Raw genomic sequence first — 25,139 nt, 5'->3', positions numbered from 1 at the left:
GAGAGAGAGAGAGAGAGAGAGAGAGAGAATACAAAAGTGATGACTTTCAATAATTTTGTCCATCCATTCCTCCTCCCTGTTCTCTCTCTCTGTCTCTCTGTCTCTGTCTGTCTCTGTCTCTGTCTCTTGTTTGGTTTTTCGAGATAGTGTCTCTCTGTGTGTGTAGTCCTGGCTGTCCTGGAACTCACTCTAGACCAGGCTGGCCTCGAACTCAGAAATCCACCTGCCTCTGCCTCCCAAGTGCTGGGATTAAAGGCGTGTGCTATCACTGCCCAGCCCCTGCCATCTCTTAACCATAAAACCAGAAAGAGTCTGGCAGGATAGCAGGAACTAAGCAGTGGAGAATAGTCCTTCTTTGGAGACAACCTTCTCCTTTGTGGCTTCCCACCAGAGGACTCTGTAGAAGAGGCAGCCCATAAGGATCACTGGATGTTTCCTAATGTGGATTTTGAATGTTGTAGTCATTGAAGAAAGGAGGGAGCACAGAGGGAAAGATAAGAGAGAGCTGGGTTGAGTTCAGAAAGGGACTTAAGACTGTGTACTTCTTATAGAAGACTTGAGTTTAGTCCCCAGTACCCATGTTTGATGGCTCACAACCATCTGTGTCTCTGAGTCCAAGGGATGTGGCCGTCTTGTTCGGATTGCACGGGCACCTATACTCACACCAGCCCCCCATTAATAAAATAAATAAAACAATAAAATAAAATAAAAACTTTAAGACAAAGCATTCATGCTGGCCACTGCAACCTGGAGTGGTTCTCAGTTGATAGATGATACATTAAGAATGTTTGGGAAAACCCAGGTACATCTACATAGCCAAAGCCCATTTTTGCCTGGCTGGGCATACATGCCCCTTACCTTGGAGTGTGGACTCTCTCATCTTCCTGTTGCTCAGAGCATGTTTCTGACACTAAGTCCCTAATATACTGTGTTCTGGGCAATCCTGGGTTTGTCGGTGCCTTCTTTGGTCTCTCAGCACCTTCCATCTTAGATGGCTAGCTCTTGGATTCTAGGCTTTCCCTGTAGCCTGAGCCCATGTTTGAAAGCCTTGAAAAGCTGCTGTGTATTACAGTTCTTTCTGAAGCTAGGGCTTTTTGAACAAGGGCCACTGCTTACAGTAGTGTATAGTTAATTAACTATACACGGGTATCTGAGAGTTCAAGTGGCAGCTGAGATGAACGAAGCCTGTGATTTGAATGCCTGGAGAGGTACACATGCAGCTAGGCCCACCAGAGGGAGTCCTGTTTTCCATCCCAAGTTAAAGTACATATGGGTTAACTGCAGCCCACTGAAAAATTCCATTCACATTTGATTCTGAACCTGGGCCTTTGCCAGCAGATAAGCAGGGATTTAGGTAAGCTCTCTAGTTCTAGTCTGCCAGATGATATGATGCTTGGCATAACACCCTCCACATTTTTCTGGTACATCAAAGCCTCAGGTGATTTCACTTGAAGGGAGGGAAGCCTTCCCAGCACTGCTTCTGTGCGTGGCCAGGCCCCTCTGCTCTCTAAAAGCATAGCCTTACATGTCTCTATGAAATGCTCATCTACTTCTAAGGAACTGATGTCTTTGGCCTTCGACAGGCAGCCCTTCCATGTCATGGCATGCCCTTAGACTTAGAGAGAATGGACAACTTCACTCTGAGATTGTCACTCCTTTATCAAGGAACATTGCCATGCTCCAGAGGAGAATTCCAGTCCTGATAGGACTCCATCTGACTAGTCTATCCAGCTGCTCTATTAAAACTCACTGCCCATTGAGTAATTCTAGATGGCAGTCAATCCCATGCCCTTATTAGTGAGCTGTCTTGCTTTTCCCTACCGATTCTCCATCAGTAGTGAATATGGATAGTCTGTTCACTGATCAGTGACAAGGGAATGATACTAAACCAGCCCTTCACTTTGTTAGTGGTGAGTATATAGCATAGGAAACAGGAGTAAGTCTTCTTTTGGAGAAGTTGAATGCTTCATGTCTATCAGTCATATTCAGAAAAACAGATACCAAATTGCACGGCATATTGGTTGGCTGGTTATGTTTGATTAAAATACTGGGATGTTGAGACCGAATTCTAGGGCTCCAAGTTCAAGTAGCCTCATGAGGCAGATGCTATCTCTACAGCTTTAGCCATGTTCCCAAACTTAGCTCCACCTGTGGAGTCGGGGTGTTACTCATAGCACACAAGGAGCATGGAGGGATCAACAGCAATCCATGGCCATCATGGAACCAGGAAGCTTGAATCACCACCGAGTAGAGCCTTCCCTTCATGAAAGAAACTCAGAGAATCATTTTTTAAGACTTTGAACCTTTGGTCCATAAACGCCTAAGTGTCAGGAGCTTGGGCTACTTTTCTGCCTCCCATCAGCCTCTCAACATCTATGTGGCATGGCAGATAGATGTAAGGAGGAGCAGGCACTTTCCTGTTCTGCTTGGGTTAACAGACCTTAGAGATCCACCGAGCTAACAGCACTTGTGAGGTCAAGAGACATTAACTGATGCTCCTTGGAGCTTCACTGAGACCATCTTTCCCCATCCCAATACCCACTTCTCATGGAAGGCAACCTGAAGATGTCTGCACATCTTGTCCAAGTGTACCAGGCTTCCTCCCTTAAACCTCAGCTCCCACCATCTACTGGATGAGCATCCACAGGGCTGTCAGAGCTCAGTTTTCTCATAAAGGAAACTCCCCTTTTTTTCTCACTTTGTACCTCGTAGTCCCAGTGGACTCTACAGCATGCTCTTTATTTGTCAACTCAATTTTAAGCCTCCTCCATATATAGCAGCTAGGGCTCAGCTCATTGTAGAAAGACCCCACCACCACCCTACTTTCTATAAAGTAATTGTGGGGTAGAAGAGGTCCCACAGACAGTGTACCTTCATGACCACATGACCATGGCAGACCAGCTCTTAGGACAAAGACTAACCGGTCTCACAATCTGCATTTTTCTGGTTTCTCTTGTGAGAAAACCTATGAAGGAGAGGAGTGTCTATTTTTTTAATTACCATCTCCCTGAGGTGTTGTGATGTATACGTTTGTTTAATCCAAAAATCATGTTTAAATGCCATTAAAATGCATCCAGCTATGACAGAAAAATGGCTAGATGGCTTTCAACCCAGCATTTCTTTGACGATTTAAAAAGGATTCAAGGGCGTTAATGATGCAGTAATCATGTTCCACAAGGACTTCACCCTTCGACAGAGGTGGAGAAACGAGGCAGGTTAGCATCAGTGGGCCCCACTCTTTGGGAAGGTGGCCAGTTTCGTGTGCTCACCCAACTGCTATCTTGGTTGCTGCTAGTTTGACATTAACACTACAGGCAGGGTCCCAAGAATTTAGTGGTTCCTTCTAGACCAGTCAGGGTATATATCAAGCCTTAGGCTTGGAGAGGGGAGGTGGTTCTGCCCTATGTTATGATAGGTCCTGATATAGAATCTTATGGTATAAGTCCCACAGGGATCTCATGGACTGCTCTTACCTGGTCTTGCTTTGGGTCACTGTGTGAGCCCCTGGCTCTCTAAGCTGGTATGTAAAGTGGAGAGACCATTTCCCTGCAGGGAACTGTGTCCAGTTTTCCCTCATTGTCAGAATCAGGGAGTGAGATAAAAGCCCTGGAACGTGCTTGGTACAGCTATGGGACTCACCAGCTATCTTCCTCTCTAGGTCACACTATGCAAATGAGGCCGACAAGGGACCTTGAGGGCTGTGGGTACTCATGCAGAGGCCGCTGACACACACATACCACCAGCTAGACCACATTGCCACAACCCATGCAGCACAGTTGCTTTCTGCACACAGCAAAAGCCACCTACACAGCAGCAACAGCAGCTCGCGACCCACACTAACACAACTACTGTCCGGGTTCATAGAGGGAAATTTGGATTTCCTTTCTTTCTTTCTTTTTTTCTTTCTTTCTTCTTCTTCTTTTTTTTTTTTAAATGAATGATAATTCTCAGCCAATTTGGTTTGTAGTTTGTTTCATGGCCTTCTCCCCAGGCTGCTGTAGAAGATGCACAGATGGCCCAGCCCCAGGAGCAGTAAGGTCCCTTCCTCCTTAGAGCCTTGAAAAGAGGCCACAGGGTCCCACCTGCGGCTGGGCTCATGGCTGGGCCTTGAGCTGTGAACCTTCTGCAGAGGGGGCTGCTTGCTCTTTTTGCAATTCCATCCCTGGAAGAGAAGCTGCAGACACTTGCAAAAGAAAAGGGGTGAGTGGGGGGAGGGGAAGCACTGGACCCCCTCCCGCCCCAAAGAAGACGGACAACCAAAAAGGGAATTAAAAAAAAAAAGACTTGTAAAACCAAAAGCAAAAGAACCTTGGAGGGCAGAAAACCAGCTGAACTTACCACACTGCGGGTGAACTTTTCTAGGGAAGTTCTACGACCTTGCTCACTTTCTGGCTTTAGGGGGAGAAAAAAAAAAGGGTAGGGAGAAAAATACAGGGAAAAAAATTCTTCAGCTTACATGTGATTTCTACATAGCAGCAGCCACAGCTAAAGAACAAAACACAAAAGCCAAATGCGGCAAAATGGGAAAAGAGAAGCAGCCAGAGCTGTTGGCAGAGCTGATGGAGAGTCAGAAAACAGCCCGGAAGAACCACACTGCCTCTCTGGAGCCCAGGGGAGGGAAAGGCGGGAATGTGCTGCTTGAAGAGTCATGGGTGGTACCACAGAGCCTTTGCTTTCTGTAGGGCCTTGGTTGCTATTCAAGGTGATCTCTCTCTCTCACCTGTGCTTTGAAGCTGGAGTCTGGGAGGCTGTGGCCAGGAGGCCCCTGGACCACCATAGGGGACTCCAAGTAGTGACCCAGAACAGACCAGCTCCAAGGGCTGCTGCCCCTGTGTCACCGGTGGTGGAGGGAAGCTGACAGGATGTCTAGAAGCAGCCACTGGGGAGAGGTGAAGTCCTTGGATTCAGCTGAGAGTGTGGGTCAGAGCTGTTTTTTCTCTTGGAATTTACTTTTTCTGCTTAGAGGAACATTTGCTAACTTCAACGACATCCTCGTGATTTTCTGTGTCCTGAGAGCAAGCAGAGCCTACTCAAGTCCCAGTGACAAAGGCTCTGAGGCCTCAGGAAAGGACAAGCCGTGCTCTGAGCAGAAAATACTTTCTCTTGGTTCCCAAGTGGTGTCACTTCTAAGCTATATGCAGGGTGTACCAGGAGCCTCCCTGGGTAGCTGTTAAAGTTCAAGGAGCAGAGGCAAGAGAAGGCAAAAAGCCTGGAATGTTCTATAGACCTCACAGGAGGAAAAGAGGGGTGTGTGTGTGTGTGCCTAATCTTCTCCCCAAGTTTCTTACCTGGAAAGAACAGAATTCTATCCCAAATACCTACTAGCTTAACCTAGAGTCCTGTTTCAGGTCCTGAGCCCAAGGCTGGGAAATTCAGAGGACACACACAGTAGCGTGGACCCATGCTCTCACCCACGCACACACACATACACACAGAGCAAATACTTGCAACTCGGGAACTGAAGAAGCAGCTAGGTGTCTGTGGGTCTGGAATGTGCTAGAAGCAGAGGGGTCTGGCAAAGGCAGCCATCCTTGTCATCCACCCGTGCCCCCTGCTGACTCAGCCAGCTCCGGAAAGACAGATAGGAAGTTGCGGAAGGAAAACACAAGACAAATGACACATGACCATAGGGTTGGGCTGGGCTTTCATCTCATAGTTGACCTGCGGGATCCATGTCTGGCCCATACCCACTCTGTCACGGAGCTGACAAAGCTCAGCTCTCACCCTAAAGGCACCAGATGGTAGCTACTGAATCAAGTCCATTCCAGGTCTGGAATTCTGGAGCTGCACCCTAGCCATCTAGCTGGGCCTCCCTTGAGCTGCTGTGGGAATCCCAGCATCGCTGCCTATCAAAATCCAGATTCCCCCAGCCTTAGAATCTACTTCTCTGGAGCAACTACCGTCTCCTCTAAAGATAGCAGAAAAGAGCGAGAGTCAGGGAAGGCAGAACTGAAGGCTGAGCTTCTAGACTCAACCAGGCATGGCTCTCAGCCAAAATGGGAGGCCAATTCTCACCCTATCTCTGTGGCTGAAGGGCGGAAATCTCACATATCCTTTTAGAAACTGGGTATTGCCATCACAGGATGAGTACCACTGGAATCAGAAGATGCTCTGGGCCTTCCTGAAGGTGCTGAGTATCAAATCTGATGCCCAGAGACCCTCAGGAAGACATGGATGGGCAAGCACCAGTATTGAAAAGAGATCAGCAGGTGCTCCAGCTTTCTGCTGTAAGAGCATTCCTTAATTGGAGGGCTCAGGGATAACTGTGATGAACTTCACTTGTAACTTTTCTCAGGAAGGGGTTTGTACTGGCTGGGTTTTGGGTTTGTGTGTGTGTGTATGTGTGTGGTGTGTGTGTGTGTGTGTGTGTGTGTGTGAACTTGACACAAGCCGGAGTTATCACAGAGAAAGGAGCCTCCCTTAAGGAAATGCCTCCATGAGATCCAGCTGTAAGGCATTTTCTCAATTAGTGATCAAGGTGGGAGGGCCCCTTGTGGGTACCATCCCTGGGCTGGGGGTCTTGGGTTCTATAAGAAAGCAAGCTGAGCAAGGCAGGGGAAGCAAGCCAGTAACATCTCTCTATGGCCTCTGCATCAGCTCCTGCTTCCTGACCTGCTTGAGTTCCAGTCCTGACTTCCTTTGGTGATGAGCAGCAATCTGGAAGTGTAAGCTGAATAAACCCTTTCCTCCCCAACTTGCTTCTTGGTCATGATGTTTGTGCAGGTATAGAAACCCTGACTAAGACAGGTTAATTCCTTCCCCCACTCACTCCACTGACCTCCTGAAGGTTTTGCTGTGTTGGGAGGATCTGCAAACTCAGATGGTTCAGCCCACTTCCTGGATTGGGGTGAATCTTCCATTTATGTTTACATCCATGGGGAGGCAAATGCTTTTGACCCAAAAGTTTACATAGGTAGGCACAGATTGGTGAAATTGTGAGAGCCTTAAGTGTCCCCCAAATATGGTCAGTTTAGGGGGGGTTGAGCCTCAAGAAATAAGAAATGCTTTGTTTAAATTTCTCCCGTGAGATTGTGGGTATAAGTGCTCCAAGCCTAGGACCTTGATCTTTTTTGTCCCGTGCTTAAATAGTGGGTACCAGAGTCACTGTGTGTGGAAGCCTCAGCCTTCCTCTACTAGAACCCATCCTCCAACAAAGGAATTGGCAAAAGACTAGTTTTCACATTCTTTAACCCAGCCTCTATGCTCAAAGGAGGGGCTTGGAGAGCACCAGAGCTGAACTTTCAACAATAGACCTTCCAGAACTTCTTTCATCTTTCCCAGAGTCTTGGGGCTCTTCTGAGGGTTGTGGAAGAACAGGAAGGTGGACATAAATGCTCTTCTGGACTCTGGAGTTACATGGCACCAAGCAGATAGGCAAACATGAGGGACAATTGCCGATACACAGAGAAGGGTGTGAGGCTGAGAGGCAACCTGACGAAAAGCCTGTGAGTGGACAAGTGCATGCCTGGGGACAGGGTTTGAAGACCCAGTGGGAAGAAGAGAGGTGTGTGCGTGTGTGTGTGTGTGTGTGTGTGTGTGTGTGTAAGTGGTAGAATCTGGAGCAAATTGAGCCACATTTAGCCACATGGGCTTCAGGTTGGAGCCGAAGCGGACAGAGGATTGGCAGGCTCCCAGACTCACGAGCCCTCTCATTTCTTTCCCTTTCCTAGCCCCATGTACCATTCTGCATTCCTTCTCCCCAGAAATCTAGCTAAATTTGTCCCTATTCCAGACACCCTCACCACCTGTATGTGGAGAGCTTTGGGGGGCTCTGTGAACCAAGACTCCAGGGGCTATTTGAACTATGATTTAATCCCAAGTGGAAGAGGAGGAAGTGGTTAGAGTGTAGTTACTTCCTGGTTCGAAGAACTTTAGAGGCTGCAGTATGGCAAGGAGAGACCCATGGCCAATCTTGGTGGTTATTCAGATAGCTGAAAGATCTCCTTAATACCCACAAGACTTTCTTTCCCAGGATGGAGCTGGGTTCATTTGCTTCTTTTCTAGTCTGGTTAAAGAGGGAAGGGCTGTTGAGAATGACTGGAGGAAAATGGCAGTGAAAGTCCCTCTGGTATCCTAAGAGATTTGCTTGGGTCACTGCCAAACTGACATTCTGGGACTGAGCTACCTTGGCAATGATATCTGGTCGCACTCCTCTCACTATATGCAAAACAGGCAGACTGAGGCCTGGGGACACTGAGGCGGACTACCATATCCTGGATATTGGGGAGCAGGGGAAGGCTGGAACTGTAACCTTCCTCACTGTTTACGATTGGAGGGAAGCAGACAGAGGAGGGGAGAGAAGAAAGGGAAAAAATAAATAAAACCCAAGGGATGATATTCTCATTTCACACCAGCAGCAAGCAGCAGCGAGAGTCGACAGTGCTAAGAAAGGCAAGCTTGCCCTTCCCAAGAATACCTTCTTCTTGGCCAGCAACAGATCCTGGTAAGCATTGGACCGTAGGAAGCGGGCGTAGCTGTCACTCTTCATCAGCTTGTAGATGTGCTCCTGGGACAGAGAGGAGTAGGGAGACAGAGAAGGAACCATCAGTTGGAGCTAAAGGAAACTGCAACCCAACTGACCTGGGGGTGGGTAGGCAAAGGAACCTAGGAATGTTTGAATGGAGCTAGGAAAACTTGCCATGTGTCCCACCTCGCCCACATCACATGTAAACCAAGAGATAAAGAAACAAACAAAATGGCATCTTCTCTCATAGAGCAAGAGATCCTTGAGGTTCATGTCTCAATGGATTTGTAATTGGGCCTGGGTGTCATGTTGGGGTATTTGATGGTTAAAGCCACAGTAACAGCAACTGAAAGAAATGAACTACTGGTATACACTCAAACTGGGGAGAATCTCAAGGGGATTACGATGAATGAAAAACTTGGCCCTCAATTATACTATATGATTCCATTGATAGAATATTCTTAAAAGGATGGATTAGAGAAGTAGATTAGTGGTGGACAGAAGTTAGGGATGGGAGAAATGGGTGGTTATAAGAGGCAACAGAAAGGATCTTTGTGGTGGTGGGTGGTTCTGTATCTTGACACATCTACACAGGTGATACAGGTGTGAAGAATGGAGTACACACATAAAGTACAACTGGTAAACCCGAATAAAATCAGAGGATGCTGCTACGCCATTATGATGAATGCAGTAGTCTACCACAGGTTTGCAAGATGCTGCCATGAGAGAGTTGGATAAATTGTCCACCTCTGTATTCTTTAACAACTTTCTGGGGTCTACAAGTGTCTCTAAATAACATGTCCAACTTTAAAAATAGCCTAAAGAGTCTGAGGAGACGGCTCAGTGGCTAGGAGTTCTTGCTGCCCAAACTTGAGGATCTGAGTTTGAACTCCCAGCCCCCATGTAAAAAGCGTGGTATAGCTGTGTGTGTGCCCACAAACCCGGCGCAGTAGGGGCCAGAGACAGGAGCTTGGATCTCTGGGGCCTGCTGGCTACCAGCTTAGTTCCAAGACTCCAAGATCAGGGAGACACTGTTTCGAGGAAAGAAAAGGAAGGATAATAGAACAGGATCCTTGACATCCTCCTCTGTCCTCTGTATATGTACACACCATACAGTGCATATGGACATGCTTGTGAGCTCATGCATGTGCATGCATGCATGTGTGTGTGCGGGTGTGCACATACACACACACACATATACCTGGAAACAACAATATAATTGAATCAGTTTATGCACATTAGGGCTATCATCTTGGCCTAGAACATGACCCTTCATAACCAGATCATGGGGCACACAAGCACATATGCCAGGCTTCAAGGTAGCATCTAGGAGAAGGAGCTATGGTTGCAATGCTGCTGCTTTTCCACCAGGACTCTGAGAAGATCCAGGGGTCAAAAACACAACCTCTGACTTGCAGCTAGCTCCTATCTGTCTGCATGTTCTTCCCTCAGCCTGTTCTTATCAAAAGGCTTGCTTGTCTCCTGAGGCAAGCTTGTCCCAAGAACAGTGCTGCTGGGAGGGAGAGTGGGTCATCGCCGATGGTGGAGTGTTACTTGGCAGCTGGGCTGGTAAAGGAAGGATTATCCCCCATGATGCTCACTGTCTCTCCAAGAAGCTGGGCAAAGGTCTCAGGGCCAGAGGGAATGGAGGACTGGTCAATGAAGAGAGCTAGTCCAGCTGAAAGTCAGAGTCACTTTTGGAGACCTCTTTCTGGCTTCTCTTCCCAGGAACACCACGTATAGAGGAGGCAGAACCTCAAATCAGTTGGGGGACACTTTTTTTCTTTGTTTATATTTTACCTTTAAATGTATGGCTATTTTGTCTGCATATATGTCTGTGTACTGAGAACATGAAGTGCCAGCAGAGGCCAGAAGGGTATGTCAGATCCCCTGGGACTGGCAGTTATCAGCAGCCATGTGAGTGCTGAGAATCAAACCCAGGTTCTCTAGGAAAGCATCCAGTCCTCTTAACTGCTGAGACTTTCCCAGTCCTGGGGATGGGGATGGGGATGAGGTTGGGGATGGGGATGGGGATGGGGAAGGGGAACTGGCTTTTTTTTTTCCTGGTAGCCTGGTTAGAGAATCCTGGAACAATGGCTAGGGTGTGCCAAGACTCCTCCCTACCCAGCATAAAGGGTACACAGCCAAGACATAGAATTAATTGAGGTGCCTATCAACTTATGAATAGATAAAGGAAATGTGAGAGATATATTTTATACACACATCCACATCCACAAACACCACATACATACATCCCCACACATATCATACAAGTCACACACATACCACACATATACACATACCACACATATACACACAACATAAACATATATACCACACACATATAATACATATACACACATACACACATACCACACATACTCACCCCCTACATACACGTATATACCATACACACATCCACACCACATACATGCACATACATATAGACATAATACATGTATACATATACATACATACCACACATACCACATATACATATACACACACCATACACATATACCACATATACACATACACACACCACACACACAGACCATATACACCCACATACACACACACCATACACATATACCACATATACTCCCCCACATACACACACACCACATACATACATACACCACTCACCCGCCACACATACACACACACCACACACACCCACACACATTATACACATCCTCACATACACATATACCATACACATAAGCACACACACACCACTCATATACACACACTACACACATACACACCACATACACCACACTCATATCACACATACACATACATACTACACACATACACACACATTATAACCCCCCCATACCACATACACACACACCTTCATACACATATACCACACACACCACACATATACACACACTACACACACACACAAACACACACACACACACACACCTACATTCCCTCCACCTCACCCCCCCAATGGATTCTCTCGAGCTTTGAGCAGGAAAGCCATCATTTTCCATGGAATAGATGAACCTAGGTGGAATGAAGTAAGCCAGGCACAGAATAATAGATGCTGCCTGACTCCTTACACGTGGAAGTTAACATATCAGACTCACAAAAGCAGAGAGAGTAAGCAATGGCTGCTTTGGACTGATGGGTTCAGGGCAGGGAGGCTGAGGGATGCTGGAAAGGAAACACTTTATTTAGACAGGAGGAGTAAGCTCAGGTTATCTATAGTTCATTGTGGTGGACTACAGTATTTGGTAATTTTGAAATTTTGATTTAAATAATTTTAATTAAAGACACCCAAGTATGTGGAATAATATCTATGTTAATTTACTTGATTCAGGCATTTTTCAGTATGCATATATGTCAAAGCATCATGTTTACATCATGAAAATAAATGACTTTTTAACTTGTCAATTATGAATAGTGAAAGCCAAAGGAAGAAAGGAGAATGAACACAGAAAATATTCAGGTTGTGTGCAGAACCTCTGTAGCCTGTCCTCAGTTGATCCCCAAAGGACCCTGGGATCGGTCTCATTCTGCTACGATGCTCCGTTTTACAAACCATTGTATTGGTGAGGTGGCATCCAATAAAAATGGACCCACGGTGTGGGATGTGGGGAAATTAAACAGTGGCTGCCTCGGAGACTGCTTGTGTTCTCAAAGCTTTAACAACCTTACTGTGGAAGGTTTTTCTGAAAACCTCACAGAGATGCCCAGTCTCCCCCTAGTTTAAGTCCCTGGATGATGGTACACTGGATGACTGTGTCTTCGTCTTTTAGTCATGCATCCTGTCCACCAAGGGTAAAGACATTTAGTTGACTATACTGTGCTGTGGATGGTTTGGGTGTCCTTAAAGCATGTTCTCCAAAGGCTCAGAGCCCAGTTAGTGCCTGAAAGAGCAAGTTGTGACAAAAAGGAAAAGGCTGGGTTTCTGCCTCCCTCTCAGCCACTCTCACTGTGGCCTCTCTCCTCACACACACTCCTGCCACATTGACACACAGTAGAAGGGCCTTCATCAGAGCCCCCGACAGATAGGGTTGCCTGAGCTTAGCATTTCAGGCTCCAAAACTGAAATAAATAAAATGTTCTACTCTGTGGAATACCCACCCTCAAGCAGTTCGTTACAGAAACAAACAAACAAACAAACAAACAAACAAAACGCACAGCGTCTCGGTTCATTGACATGCTTGCTTGAGTTTAATGTTCAAGTTTGCAGGCTCTGGGCTCACTTTAGTTTAGCTTTGGCCTTAGTGGCTGCTTACTTATTCTGCAAGGAAGGAGGGTAAGCATCACACAGTCCACAAAGGGGTGTGACCCTCTCAGCCCCAGGCCCAGGAGTGCCATTGATCTTCATTTTTATTTGATGTCTAAATTGCACTACCATTAAAATCCTAGGGGCAAACGTTAACTCCAAGGGATGACGACTTACTGTCTTTTCTTCCTTTCTTCCTTATCTTTCTTTTCTTATCAAGCACCCTCCCAGTCAGGGGGCACCTGAGGTCTGCAGAGGCCTATCCCTTTAAAACACTGCATCTCTGCTTCTTCTGGCTTCTCCCAGAATCTAAATGCTGAGTATGTAATGCTTCACAATGACCCTCTTCTCCCCTACAAAGTACAAGGAGGCCTCTCCTAGCCTGGCTTTTGTGGCCTCAGTAACAAACTTCAACCCTGTGCTGCTTAATTCCAGTTACCTCATTGCAGTCAGGAAAATCTTGGTTCATGAACAAAAAAAGATCTTGTGAACTGAAATGGGGCAGGAAGAGGCAGGTGTTTAAATGTTTAATCAGGGCCTCTGTCGCTCGCTATTTGTTGAGCATCTAGTAGGTACCAGGCACTGAATCTGACATGGTGAGGTTATAGTCTCAATAAGACAAAGAGAACTTTGTTGCCATGTAGCTTAGATTCTATAGACAAGACAGACTTTTGATGCCCATAGCCATTTGAGCTAAGGGTTGCATCGGTGTCTAAGAACAGCTGTTCTGCATGGGTGTGTCTGGGGCTGAGCTGATCTTTACTGGGCGGGGAAAGGTGTCCCATCTACCAGAAAATGCCTCTTGAAGGCCGGAGGGTCAGCCCCAGTGTTGCTGAAGGGAAAGAGCTGGCAGAGTATGGCCCTGCAGAGCAGGCAGGACATCCCAGGGCAAGCAGCCTGCAATGGCTCGTTCTCCAAGGGCGCGCATCGGTGTGCGGTCAGGGAAAAGCATAAACACTGCTATTACCTCCCCTAAGTGGCCAACTACAAAGTCATACATCCAGGTATGGACGATTTGAGGGAAAGTAGTCAGGGGCAGCAGACTGCTGGAGGGGCTGTTCCCACCAGTCCTGCCGCTAATGGCATCATGAAGCCTCAAATCACCCTGCATGGACACAGAGAGAGAGAGAGAGAGAGAGAGAGAGAGAGAGAGAGAGAGAGAGAGAGAGAGAGAGAGAGAGAGACAGAGAGACAGAGAGAGACAGAGAGACAGAGAGAGAGACAGAGAGACAGAGAGACAGAGAGAGACAGAGAGAGACAGAGAGAGACAGAGAGACAGAGAGACAGAGACAGAGACAGAGAGACAGAGAGACAGAGAGAAGCAAGAATGTTCCAAGCATTCAGGTCTAACGAAAACAGGCTTTTGACGCTCCACAGATCCCCCAGGCCCCCACTGGGGGGCCATGGCTTCAGGTTCTTTCTGGCCGGAAACTGGCTTTCCCACAGGCTAGGGGTTTGGTGACTCCCTTGTCCTGTTCCTCCTCCCCAAGACAAAGAAATGTTGCCTTTGATGTCAGGAAAATGTGTTCCTTCCAGCTTTGTCTAGGAAACACAAAGACAGTAAACAGGGGGTGGGTGAACCCAGAGCTGAGATTTTTCTGGGAATGAGAATTAAGATCAGACTCAGGGTCTCTGGCCATTTCCCAAATGCAATGAGTTTATCACTGCCAGGGACAGCAAGTGTACAAAGCTCTTGGCAGTGACCTCTGCTGATTTATGAGGGTTTCTGGTGTGTTTGCACCATTCTGCCGACAACTGGTCCTAAGGGAAATGTATATCTAGCATCCACAACGTGCGAGGGAGCCACTGGAGAGCCCAACCAAGTCCCCCGTGAGGAAACAGGGCTCGAGAAAAAGCTCGTTCCTTTCTTCTTTTGCCTTCTCTTGTCTTCTCATCTTGCCCTGACTTCCCTTCCTTCTTTTCTGCTTGTCAACTACCCTCCCCTCCCCCATCTCCCTCTATATATTAGGGAGATGAAGGCTGACCACAAGAAGGCAGAGCCACACATGCCCCAGGACACCTCCTGCAGTGATGACAAGAATGGCTTTGTCTATATTAAGAAACCACTGCTTCAAGACCTAAACCACACAGATGTCTTAGCCACACACTTTCCAGTGGTGGGAAGGACTCGAACCCCTAGTGGTTGACACTGCTCAGAGATGTTCCTCTGCTGACACACATTTCCTTCATTTTCCCTTCCTGGCCCTGGCTGCTCTGTTGATGGGTCCTCTGCTTGCCTGGGATACTGAGACCAAAGCAGGACGGCTGTCGAAGGGTCAGCAAGAGTCTGGGAAACACAAGAGCTGGGGTAAGTAAGCAATGCATGCTGTCTCCAGGTCACACCTGCTCCAAATCAATATTTTGCTGTGAGAGCCCTCATTTGGAAATGTCCTTTGTTTTTAGACAAAACACTGGGACTCTGAGGAGAGGTGTGTGTGTGTGTGTGTGGTGGGGGTGGGGGAGTGGGGGGGAGGTATTCAGATGAGTGTCCAGGGTCTTGGGCTTGAAGCATGCCTGAGCAGCTGAACCTCTTAAGGATATTGTCCTATCTTCTTCTGAGCTGTGGGCTCCTAAAGCAGCACAGACCTCATCTTCCAGCAGAAGAGCATCTTCTTGGAGTGGAAACCACTCGGTCGGAATGTGCATAGCGGCCAAGAGCCCTCCTTGTGATTTTTCAAGTGTCCTGTTTTTCTTTCTGCAGGTGCATGTGCCCCATTGTGACCCTCCATTTCTAAGCTTCCTGATCTAATAACCATACTTGGGGAGTTATCAGGTCCCTCGAAGGAAAAACGAGGGGCAGAATGCGATGTGTATAGGGGGCAGAGGAGAGGGAATTGGGCCCAGAGCCAAAGGCTTGGATTCAAGTCCCCACTTGGCCTGCTTCTAGCTCTGTCAATCACACTCCCAGCAGAAGCAGAAGAGAAGCACTGCAAAATGATTCTACGTGTCAAGTAATAATGATAACCTTGTGCAGTGATTGTGCATGTAAGAGGCGGTGTGGATGAGACAGAAGGTGGGGGGGTGGATTCCAGAGAAAAGAAGAGGCTTGGAGCAAGGAGGACTGGGGGACAGAGTTTAGCTGCACTTAGTTGTGAGATAGAGGTTAAATATCCCCATTTTACAGACAAGGCTACCGACACTATACCAGATGGGATGTCTCATGCCCGGAAAGAGCCAGCATTGGAACCCACAGGCCATGGCCCTCCCTCCTTCATGGGCTGATTTTCAAGGCTTTTGTCTTTCATTGCCTGGAAGTTGGGTTCAAAGGGACTCTTGGCTAAGAGATGCAGAGTGTTGTCTACGTGTAGACGTGTAGACGCAGGGGTGGAGGAGGGGTGGGGCTTCCTCCTCAAGTCTTAAGTCTGAGTCAGCCTAATGCTAGTTATAATCACTTCCCACCCTTACCTTCTGAGAGCCATCCACCATCACCACTATTAGCTACGGTCATGGCAAAGACCCAGGTCCTGGCATGCAAGAGCAGGTCACAGACAACTCGCCTCTGAGGTGCAAGCCTGGATCTTTGGAGACTCATCTTTCAAGAGACTCTTAACTGTCTTATACCAGAGATCTTTAAGCTTTAGGCATGGCCAGCTGAAGCCTAAAGAAAATCAAATCGTTTCAAGACGGGTCAAATAGGACGGAACATGCTGTGGTGAGAAGGACAGGATCACAGCTCAGGGCCTGCTCAGCAAGCGAAGAGGAGAGGGGGCATCGTGATGGACAACGAGGAGCAGAGACTGGTCAGGCCAGCTCAGTAGCTGTCCTTTGGCTTCTTGCAGGCCTGGGGATTGAACCCTGGCCCTCCTACGCACCTTCTAGGCAAGTTCTCTAGAAGTAAGCTACGTCTCTAGTCCCGGGGATGCAGCTTTGAATGCCTGTTTTAGGACTGTGTAGATCTGAAATGATAAGTTCCGTTTGGATTTTTTTCTTGGGCTGTCTAACAGACCCTGGGGTTCCTTGTTTCCACATAGGAGATCATTCAAAAGTCATATATGAGTCCAAGAGAAAATGATCCATTGCCTTTACCCTGCAAGGCGTTGCACAGATACAACTCAACTGCCCAGAGGCACAGGATTTTAATGCTGTTCTATGCCTGCTCTGAGATAAGAGTAACAAAGCTAGCTTCAAATATCCCCTTCCACCTCCCTGAGTATTAACACAGAAGAAAACGGTTTTCCCTTCCCTCTTTACGGGTTTGGTACTTAGAAGTCTACGCTAAGAATTAACAACAAAGACATTCTGGAGTTTAATTCTTTGCTTCCTTCTCTCCAGGAACTCCTGGTAATAAACAGGACCAGCTCCACACACAACTGATTTGTTCTTTGCGAATTCCTCCCTAAAATAACACCACCCACAGAATGCAGTGAGTAACCTCTGAAGCAAGCTGTGGTGGGATTTCTCAGTAAAGACAGTGACAGTGTGGCACCCAGTGGACTGGGAAGTAGGCCTACAGTGCCACTTGGGTGTCACCATAACAAAGATGGACAGCTTCCCCAGGCTAAAAGGACTTCTTGGGACAATCAGGAAACCTTACTCCCCAGCACTTTGGCTTTTAAACAAAACAAAGGCAAGGCAGCTTGCATTCGTCCCTCACACTGATCTTGAACATCTACGTTTCCATAGTCACAGACACTTGGGCTAGAGGCTTCAGGTCTGCTCATGATGGGTGTAGATCAGATGGTGTCTTTAATCAGCCAGGTCTCATTCTGGCCTTAAAGTCTTCAACCATTCCAGGAATGGCTGAGGACAGCAGAGAGCTCAGGTGGCTTAGATTGAGGGCTCTTTCCAAGAAGGGATCTGCCGTTACAGCTGCAGATTTCTAGCACCTCAAACATCTGGTGCATAGTGAATCTTCCAAGTTTTGCTGAACTTAAAATTAGAAACATAATTTAGCTGGTCCTTATTGATTACTATGGCTGCTCCCCCAAAGCTCTTTGAAGTTGAAAGCTAAGAGACAAATTGTACCCTCCGCTTAACTGTGATAGGCAAAGCTAAGAGTATTATGATTCAAGAATGTTGGTTGGTTGGTTTGTGTGCTTGCTAGCCCTGGTCAGTCCGGAACTTGCTCTGTATGTCAGACTGGTCTCAGACTTGAGGTGATTTTTTTTTCCTCTAATAATAGGCAGAAGCTACTATGCCTTGCAAGACAGCTGCTTTTGAAATACTTGAACCTCATACAGAGTGGTATCCTAGTGCTGTTAGGCACTTACAAAAGGAAAAAAAAATCCTGTTCCCAGACACTCCAGCTACAGGGCAGAGTCGAGAGTCTCAGCATTAACATAGGTCAGGACGGTGATGGAGCTTGGACAGTTAAGAAGGCAAGGTGGGAAATACATGCTATAAAGCCTATGGAGGAGGTTGCTCTGCTCCATTCAACTGTCAGTCTGCTCGATGGACAGACTTCCAAACCAACCCGATCTCAGTGACCTGTTTGTTCCATTTGTAAAGAAGGATGCAGTTTGAGGCCAGCTCTGTCTTAAATCTATGAGCCACTCAGACCTCCTGTTTCCTGTATAATTTCATCATAGGGGTCACCCCACAGAGGTCAAGGTTTCCCAACTCAAATGGAGGATGGATGGTCACAAAATCAATACGTGGTGACTAGACAAATGATCTAATGACCTAGAGGTATCGTCCTTGGACCATCCTTGGTTACTCTGAGCTTTAAAAACAAGCTACACAGCCATCGGGCTTGGTCACTGGACTTCTGTTATCCTGCAGAGCCCACAGAGGCTCACAAAAGAAACAAAGGAAGCCTTAGCTTTGGATTTACTTCTGACTTACCTTCTTCCAAACCTGCTAGCAATGTGCTAAGAGCAATCCCCAAGATTCAGACCTCTGATTTCCCCTTTCCAGTGCTTTCCTGGACGACAGCTCTAGGGTAAGCATGCTCATCAACTCCTGGAGCCGGACACCCAAGGACCTCTACATTTTGGTTTCCTTGTTTTATTAAAACAGGGTACCATAGTCCAGGCTGGGCTAAAACTAACTACATGTCTCAGACTGGCTTCAAACTTGTGGCAGGCAGTCTTTCTGCCTCAGCCTTCCAAGTGCAGTGACTATAGGTGTTAGCATTCTGTCTAAACTCCACCCCATGGTTACCTGGCATTAGCCAGGTAGGCTGCTTGCCCCCCCCCCCCCCCCCCCCCCCCCCCCGCCGCTCTCTCTTGTTTCCTTGTTTCTCTCTTGCCCTCTTGGGCTCTTCCCTGCCCCCCTCCCTATTCTCTTCCCCCTCTCTCCACGTGTTCATAGCCAGCCTCTACTTCTCTGTCTCCCTCTCTCTGCCTTTCTCTGCTTCTACTACCCTCTTAACTCCCCTTGCCATGCCCTGAATAAACTCTATTCTATACTCTACTGTCATGTGGCTGGTCCCTCAGGGGAAGGAAAGCTTTGGCATGGGCCCTCTAAGACCCCCCTTTCTCCCATACCTGACTACACCTCCATAGAACACATCTCCTTCCTCTTTATCTTTCTATAAACACATCCATAGCCAGGAACCATCGCCACGTGCAGCAGGCTTCTGGCCATTACACGACTTTCCTGCAAGAGTAGTCTTCTTAATAGAGTTGCTTTGTTTATTTGAGATGATATTTCAGTGTGGAGGCCCCTTCGGCCTGGAACTCCCTGTGTAGCCTAAGCTGGCTTTGAACTCACTGAGAATCACCTACCTCTACCTCCCCAGTGTTAGAATTAGAGGGGTGTGCCAGTGTGCCTCTTGGGGATTGCTTTTTGATCTTAGCTTAAATGTATAAGGCCCTAAGGAATAGTAAAGTCATTATTATGTGTGAGGTCGCACTTAGAAATCTATAGCACTTTTAATCTTTTCAAAGAATTTCCAGAGCTTTAAGCTCATCTGATTTTTCTAAAATCCTACTTCCTGGGCTGTGGAAAGACATCGTCTCCATTTTATAGATGAGGAGGCTGAGGATTAAGAGCCAAGGACCTTGCCCAAGACCTCAGTGCAAATAAAGAACAGTGTAGGTTCGTTGATGCCCTAGAGTTGCGAGCAGAGAAATCCAGCCCTTTAGAACGACCCATGGACCATTAACACCCTTGCTCCCCAATCTATAAAATAGGAGCAACACAGGGAACAGCTGAGGACTTTAGCCACAGCCCACTAGCCTTTGTGGAAGGTTTGATCTTGGCCCAAATTGTCAAAAGAGCCAAATGGATCAGCAAATGCTGGGCCCATGCTGGTAATGTGTTCTGTGAAACTCTCCCAGGAGGCAAGCACAGACAACTGAGTGTGGTCAAATGAAAAACAAAGCCAGAGCTGTAACACCCAAGCCCACCTCTCTTCACTCAGCCTGATAGTCGGCAGCATTTGCTTTCTTTCACGTTTGTGGGTCACTCTCTCAGGCCCCACTGTGGTAGCCTGACAGAATTCCTGTCTCAAAGCAGGGTGTTTCTAAGGGCATAGGGGTCATTATCCCCACTTAGCAGATAGGTAAACTGAGGGAGGAGAGAAGTGTAAAGGCCTTAGATACATAAGTCTTAGAAAAGTATAGAGTAGACACAAGATCAGGTCTGTGCTCTGGCCTCTGGGACTTAAGTTTCTCCAGGTCTCAGGGAGCCAGATAAGCCTTCAGCACCAAAACTCTAATCTAGGAAGGGATGGATTGCAAACTTTTGGCCAGCATGTTGGAAGAGGTCATCTATAGTCTTTTCAAGCCATAGGTTGCTATGGCTTTTAACCTCATTTCTGTTTCTTAAAGTTTCGAAGCTGTAACACTCTGCTTGGTGCAGGTGACTGGGTTGGTAACGAAGGCTGTGGCCACCGCAATGCAGACAGACTTGGTCCCTGATGGGGCCACTCCATGTCCTCAGAGCTTAGTCATAGTGTCGCTGTGACCAAACCAAAGTGAAGTCTTTCTAACTTAGCTTAGAAGCTGCAGAGTCACCATGCCTGACCCTCTGTCTTTCTGCTTCATTGAAACTTTTCAATGACTTTCATGCTAGATTGCTTGGTTCAAATTGATATAGCCTGAGGCTCAAATCTAGCTCTTGGTCTAGGGTTTTTTTTTTAATAGTTAAAACAATTATGGGTTTTTTTTTTTGTGTGTGTGAAAATTATGAGTTAAATTTCATTGTCAACATTCACACTTTTAGGGACACAGCCACATCCATCTGGTCTTTTAATTTTCTTTCCATTGTGACATAGACCATGGGTTCCACCAACCTAAAGTTTATATTATCTAGTCCTTCACATGAAAAGTTTAGCTCTCTAACTGTTCTCTCGTTTAATGTAAAAGAGTCACCTTATTTTCATAACCACCCTGTTATGGACTAAGTTTGTATCCCTCCAAAGCCCATGCCCTTGAAGGCCTGCCTCCCCACATCGTAGTGTTGGATGGGGATGAAGCCTTTGGGATACTATGCTGTTTAGATGAGGTCATGGGGGTGGAGCCTCGATGGTGTTGGGGTTCTTGTAAAATGAAGATACCAAAAGTTTTCTCTACTTGAAGGTTGGGACACCTTCAGAAGCCAGGATGAGGTGAGTACCAGAAAAATGAGTCTGTAGGCATTTAAACCCCAGAGTTCCCAGCCTCAGGACCCAGAAGACCAAAGACTCCCTTGGTCACCCAGTCTGCCCTTGTGTCACAGCCTACAGCCTGAGCAGACTTTACACAGGAAGGAAGGAAGGTACAGGTGGCTCCTGAGGGTGACGGTAGTTCTGAGGGATAATCTGATTTACATTTTTCAACTTCAAAGTTGTGTGAAAGCTACACGTGTCTCATACGAACTATATGTTGAGCTTTGATCATCTCTCAGCCTGGCCACTGGGTCGGCGAAGTGTATTAAATGCATCTTTTGACTTACTGCTGTTTTCAACTTATGGTAAGTTGGTTGGAGTATAACCCATCATTGTAAGCCAAGGAACATCTGCATACTGAAAGAGGGGTTATCTGTGTGTGCTAATGTAAGCAAATATGTGAAACTTGTCAAATGTACTTAGCATAAAAGAACCAAACATGTTAATATCTTTAGGAAAATAAAATAGTAACTGTTTCCCTTTTCTTTCTATGGGCCTGTCGCCATGGTCATCTGCCTCTTTTCACCTCTCACCGCAGATGGAAGTTCTGCTATAGCTCTGCTTGACAGGAGAGGGAAGGGAGACTTAAGGAGATTTGGTGTCTTGGTTATTGTTTCTATTACTGTGATAAAACACTGTGACCAAAGTCACCTGGGAAGGAAGATGGTTGGTTTCATCTTACATCTCTCAGGGCACACTCCATCACTGAAGGAAGCAGGACAGAAACTCAAGGCAAGAACTTAGAGGCGGGAAAGGAAGCATACACCGTGGAGTCGTGCGACTTACTGGCTTGCTTCCCATGGCTTGCTCAGCCTGCTTCCTCATACACCCCAGGCTCCTGGGCCTGGGATGACCCCACCCACAATGGCTGGGCCCTCCCATGTCAATCATCAATCAATTCTAAAAAAAGTTTTACAGGTCTATCTGGTAGGGGCATTTTCTCAATTTAAGGTTCCCTCTTCCTAAATGATTCTAGCTTGTGTCAAGTTGACATAAAACTAGCCAGAACATTAGGTGACATTCCCAAAGTGAGGCTGCTTAGACAACTGTGTTTTTATATGTGGAACAACAGAGAAGAAGCTAAGAGTGGGACCTGGCTTAGGAAGAGAGATTTATTAAATTTATACAAGTTAGGTCTAGATACATCTCCCTCACAGGCTTTTGGAAGTACCTGAAAGATCACACAACTATACTCACCAAGGCCAGGTATTCAGTATCTTATCAAGGCATCACGTACTTATTTCTCAAGTTCTTTCATAAAGTATCCCTTGAATAAGGAAGAACACACGCATCTAGAAGGGCAGGACTGGTTAAGCAAACCATGGACAACTGTGTAGTGGTTAATCACAGGCTGTGATCACATTGCCTGGTCCTAAGACTATGCTGGAAACATAAAGCAGGTGGGTGATCACACTTCCTCTGTGGGGGTTTGAAGGTGAGATGCTGAGCCTAAAGGGGAGGAGAAATGGAGGTCAAAGAAGAGGTGGAGGAGAACTGCCCTGTGCTTTTACAGCTAAACTGAAAGTTCCAATATGAATTTGTGTTCATTCCCACTCCCCTCCCTCTACACAGAGAGAGGGGGGGGAGAGAGAAAGGAAGAGAGGGAGAGGCAGAGGGAGAGGGAGAGAGAGAGGGGAGATAGAGAGAGAGGGAGAAAGAGAGAGAGAGGGAGAGAGAGAGGAGATGGGGCAGGGGAGGTGGGGTGGCCTCAACTCTCAACTGCTTCAGCCTCCCAATTGCTAGATTTACAAATGTGCCCGGATAAATGTATCCTTATTATACATTACAATTTATTTCCTAGCCTGTCCACTAAAAATACTGAGAAACAAACGAACAAACAACTCGGGGACCATGAGCACTAAGCATTTGCTTCTGAGAAGAACCAGGGGTCCTTAGCGATGTGGCTTTTTCCAGAGCCAGGACAGACCCCAGAACCTTGGTGTTTCCTCGCTATTTGGATGATACCAAAGATTAATGGGGTTACATCAGAAGGAACCAACTGGCTAGACATGGTAAAACTCATGCATCAATAAAAAAATCAGTAAAATAGATCATAAAAATACTAAATGTGCTTAAAACTCATGACTTTAAAAGACACTGAAAACAAAACAAAAACTCCCATCAGCCACCAAATGAGGGTGATACCAGGTCACTCACTGTGCTGGAGACCAGCAACAGAGAAAGAATCAAATGCTCTCCTGCCCTCCTTACACGAACTGCAATAGGAGGTAATGGACTAGCAGTTGAGGGGAATCCCTCCTGTTGGAAGCTTTGCAGCTCATCAACAAGGAACGAAGGCTAAAATGAGGACATCACAATTTCACAACCCCAGTTAACCAATGGAGTTCATCAAGAAACACCAGAAATGGCTAAGATATCACACAGACACACATACATACACCCCCCCACACACACACAGACAGACAGACACATACACAGAGAAAGAGGGAGAGACAGACAGACACACAGACACACATACATACACCCCCCCACACACACAGACAGACAGACACATACACAGAGAAAGAGGGAGAGACAGACAGACACACAGACACACACAGACACACAGATACACACAGAGAGACAGACACACACACAGGTACATGTACACACAGACACAGACATATACACAGAGAAAGAGAGAGACAGACACACACAGACACACACAGAGACAGACACATACAGAGAAAGACAGACAGACACACACACACGGACACACAGATACACACAGAGAGACAGACACACACAGACACACACATAGGCACATATACACACAGACACAGACACATACACAGAGAAAGAGAGAGACAGACACACACAGAGACAGACACATACAGAGAAAGACAGACAGACACACACATACACACACAGACATATAGTGAGACAGACACAGACAGATAGACAGGCACACACACACAAAGACACAAAGACATGTAGACATCATTGCATGCCTTGTGACAGGACAGTACAATAAAGTCCACAAAAGGCAAAGCTAAACCTAATTGAATGTCAAAAGTCACACACCCAATTGATAGCAAATATGGGCAACAGAAGAACACATTGTGTGGCACCACAGGGCCATCACCAGAAAGATGTAGATTGAGGCTTTCACAGGATGAAACATTTAACTTCGTCCAGTATCCACATCGGAGGGAGGAAGGGAGGTGGGGAAGGGGGAGAGGTGGACTGATTTCATCAAATATGCACAGGGGTTGGAGAGGGGAGAAAGATAATTAAAGTATAATTTAAGAACACACATGTTGGTTTATAGCATTACACAGCCCTTATTTGGAATCTGATTTTAAATGGTGTTTTAAAAATTATTTATGGGACTATTAAAAGTACATACACTTCCTGATGGTATTAAGGAGCTATTGACATTTTATTAAATTGTGATAATGGTATTGTGGCAATGTTAAAACAAAAAGGGTACTGTCCTAACAGGGCGCCAGGTAAAATGTAGGCAGAGACACAGGGAAAAGGAGACTGGTCACACACTAATGGCCTTTGACGTTGGATGAAGGCTCATAAAAGTTTGTGTTTCTGCTCTTTCCCCTCATTTATGTTCAAGAGTTTCCATGAAGACATACTAAAGCAAACCCTCCCCAGTGTCACCCTTGGAGTGTCACAGAGACTGGGAACATCATGGCTTGGCCAGTGTCGCTGAGGTTTCATAACCTTATAGCCTCATGATGGCCTATGTGTTTCAGGACATCTGCACAGGGGTTCCCCAAAGAGCTTTTCTATGCCCCCTTACTGAGTCACATCGATATTGTCCTGGAGAGCATATACAAAGATATGGCAGGGGAAAAAAGAGTCCTTGTGATTTAAGCAAGCCAGTAAAGAACATCTCTCCATGGCCTCTGCATCAGCTCCTGCTTCCTGACCTGCTTGAG

At 46.7% G+C, this 25,139-nt stretch overlaps 1 protein-coding gene across 12 annotated transcripts in view; it reads right to left on the bottom strand.

The window, feature by feature from the left end:
* Rgs6 (regulator of G protein signaling 6) overlaps positions 1-25,139 on the bottom strand; it is a 559,464-nt gene that overhangs the window by 41,301 nt on the left and 493,024 nt on the right. For 9 of the 12 annotated variants that reach the window (XM_031356050.1, XM_031356047.1, XM_031356049.1 and 6 more), the window contains exons 16-17: positions 8,417-8,506; positions 4,339-4,392 (exon numbers count right to left, since the gene is read on the bottom strand). In XM_031356050.1, coding sequence (XP_031211910.1) covers positions 4,339-4,392; positions 8,417-8,506 — 144 coding nt within the window. The remainder of the gene's footprint in view (positions 1-4,338; positions 4,393-8,416; positions 8,507-25,139) is intronic. The other 3 variants (XM_031356046.1, XM_031356055.1, XM_031356056.1) reach the window with 2 other exon arrangements.

Source organism: Mastomys coucha, unplaced genomic scaffold (assembly GCF_008632895.1).
Source record: "Mastomys coucha isolate ucsf_1 unplaced genomic scaffold, UCSF_Mcou_1 pScaffold6, whole genome shotgun sequence".
NCBI lineage: Eukaryota > Metazoa > Chordata > Mammalia > Rodentia > Muridae > Mastomys > Mastomys coucha.
Note: the sequence above shows the minus strand (reverse complement) of the source record. Positions and strands in the feature narration are given on the sequence as shown.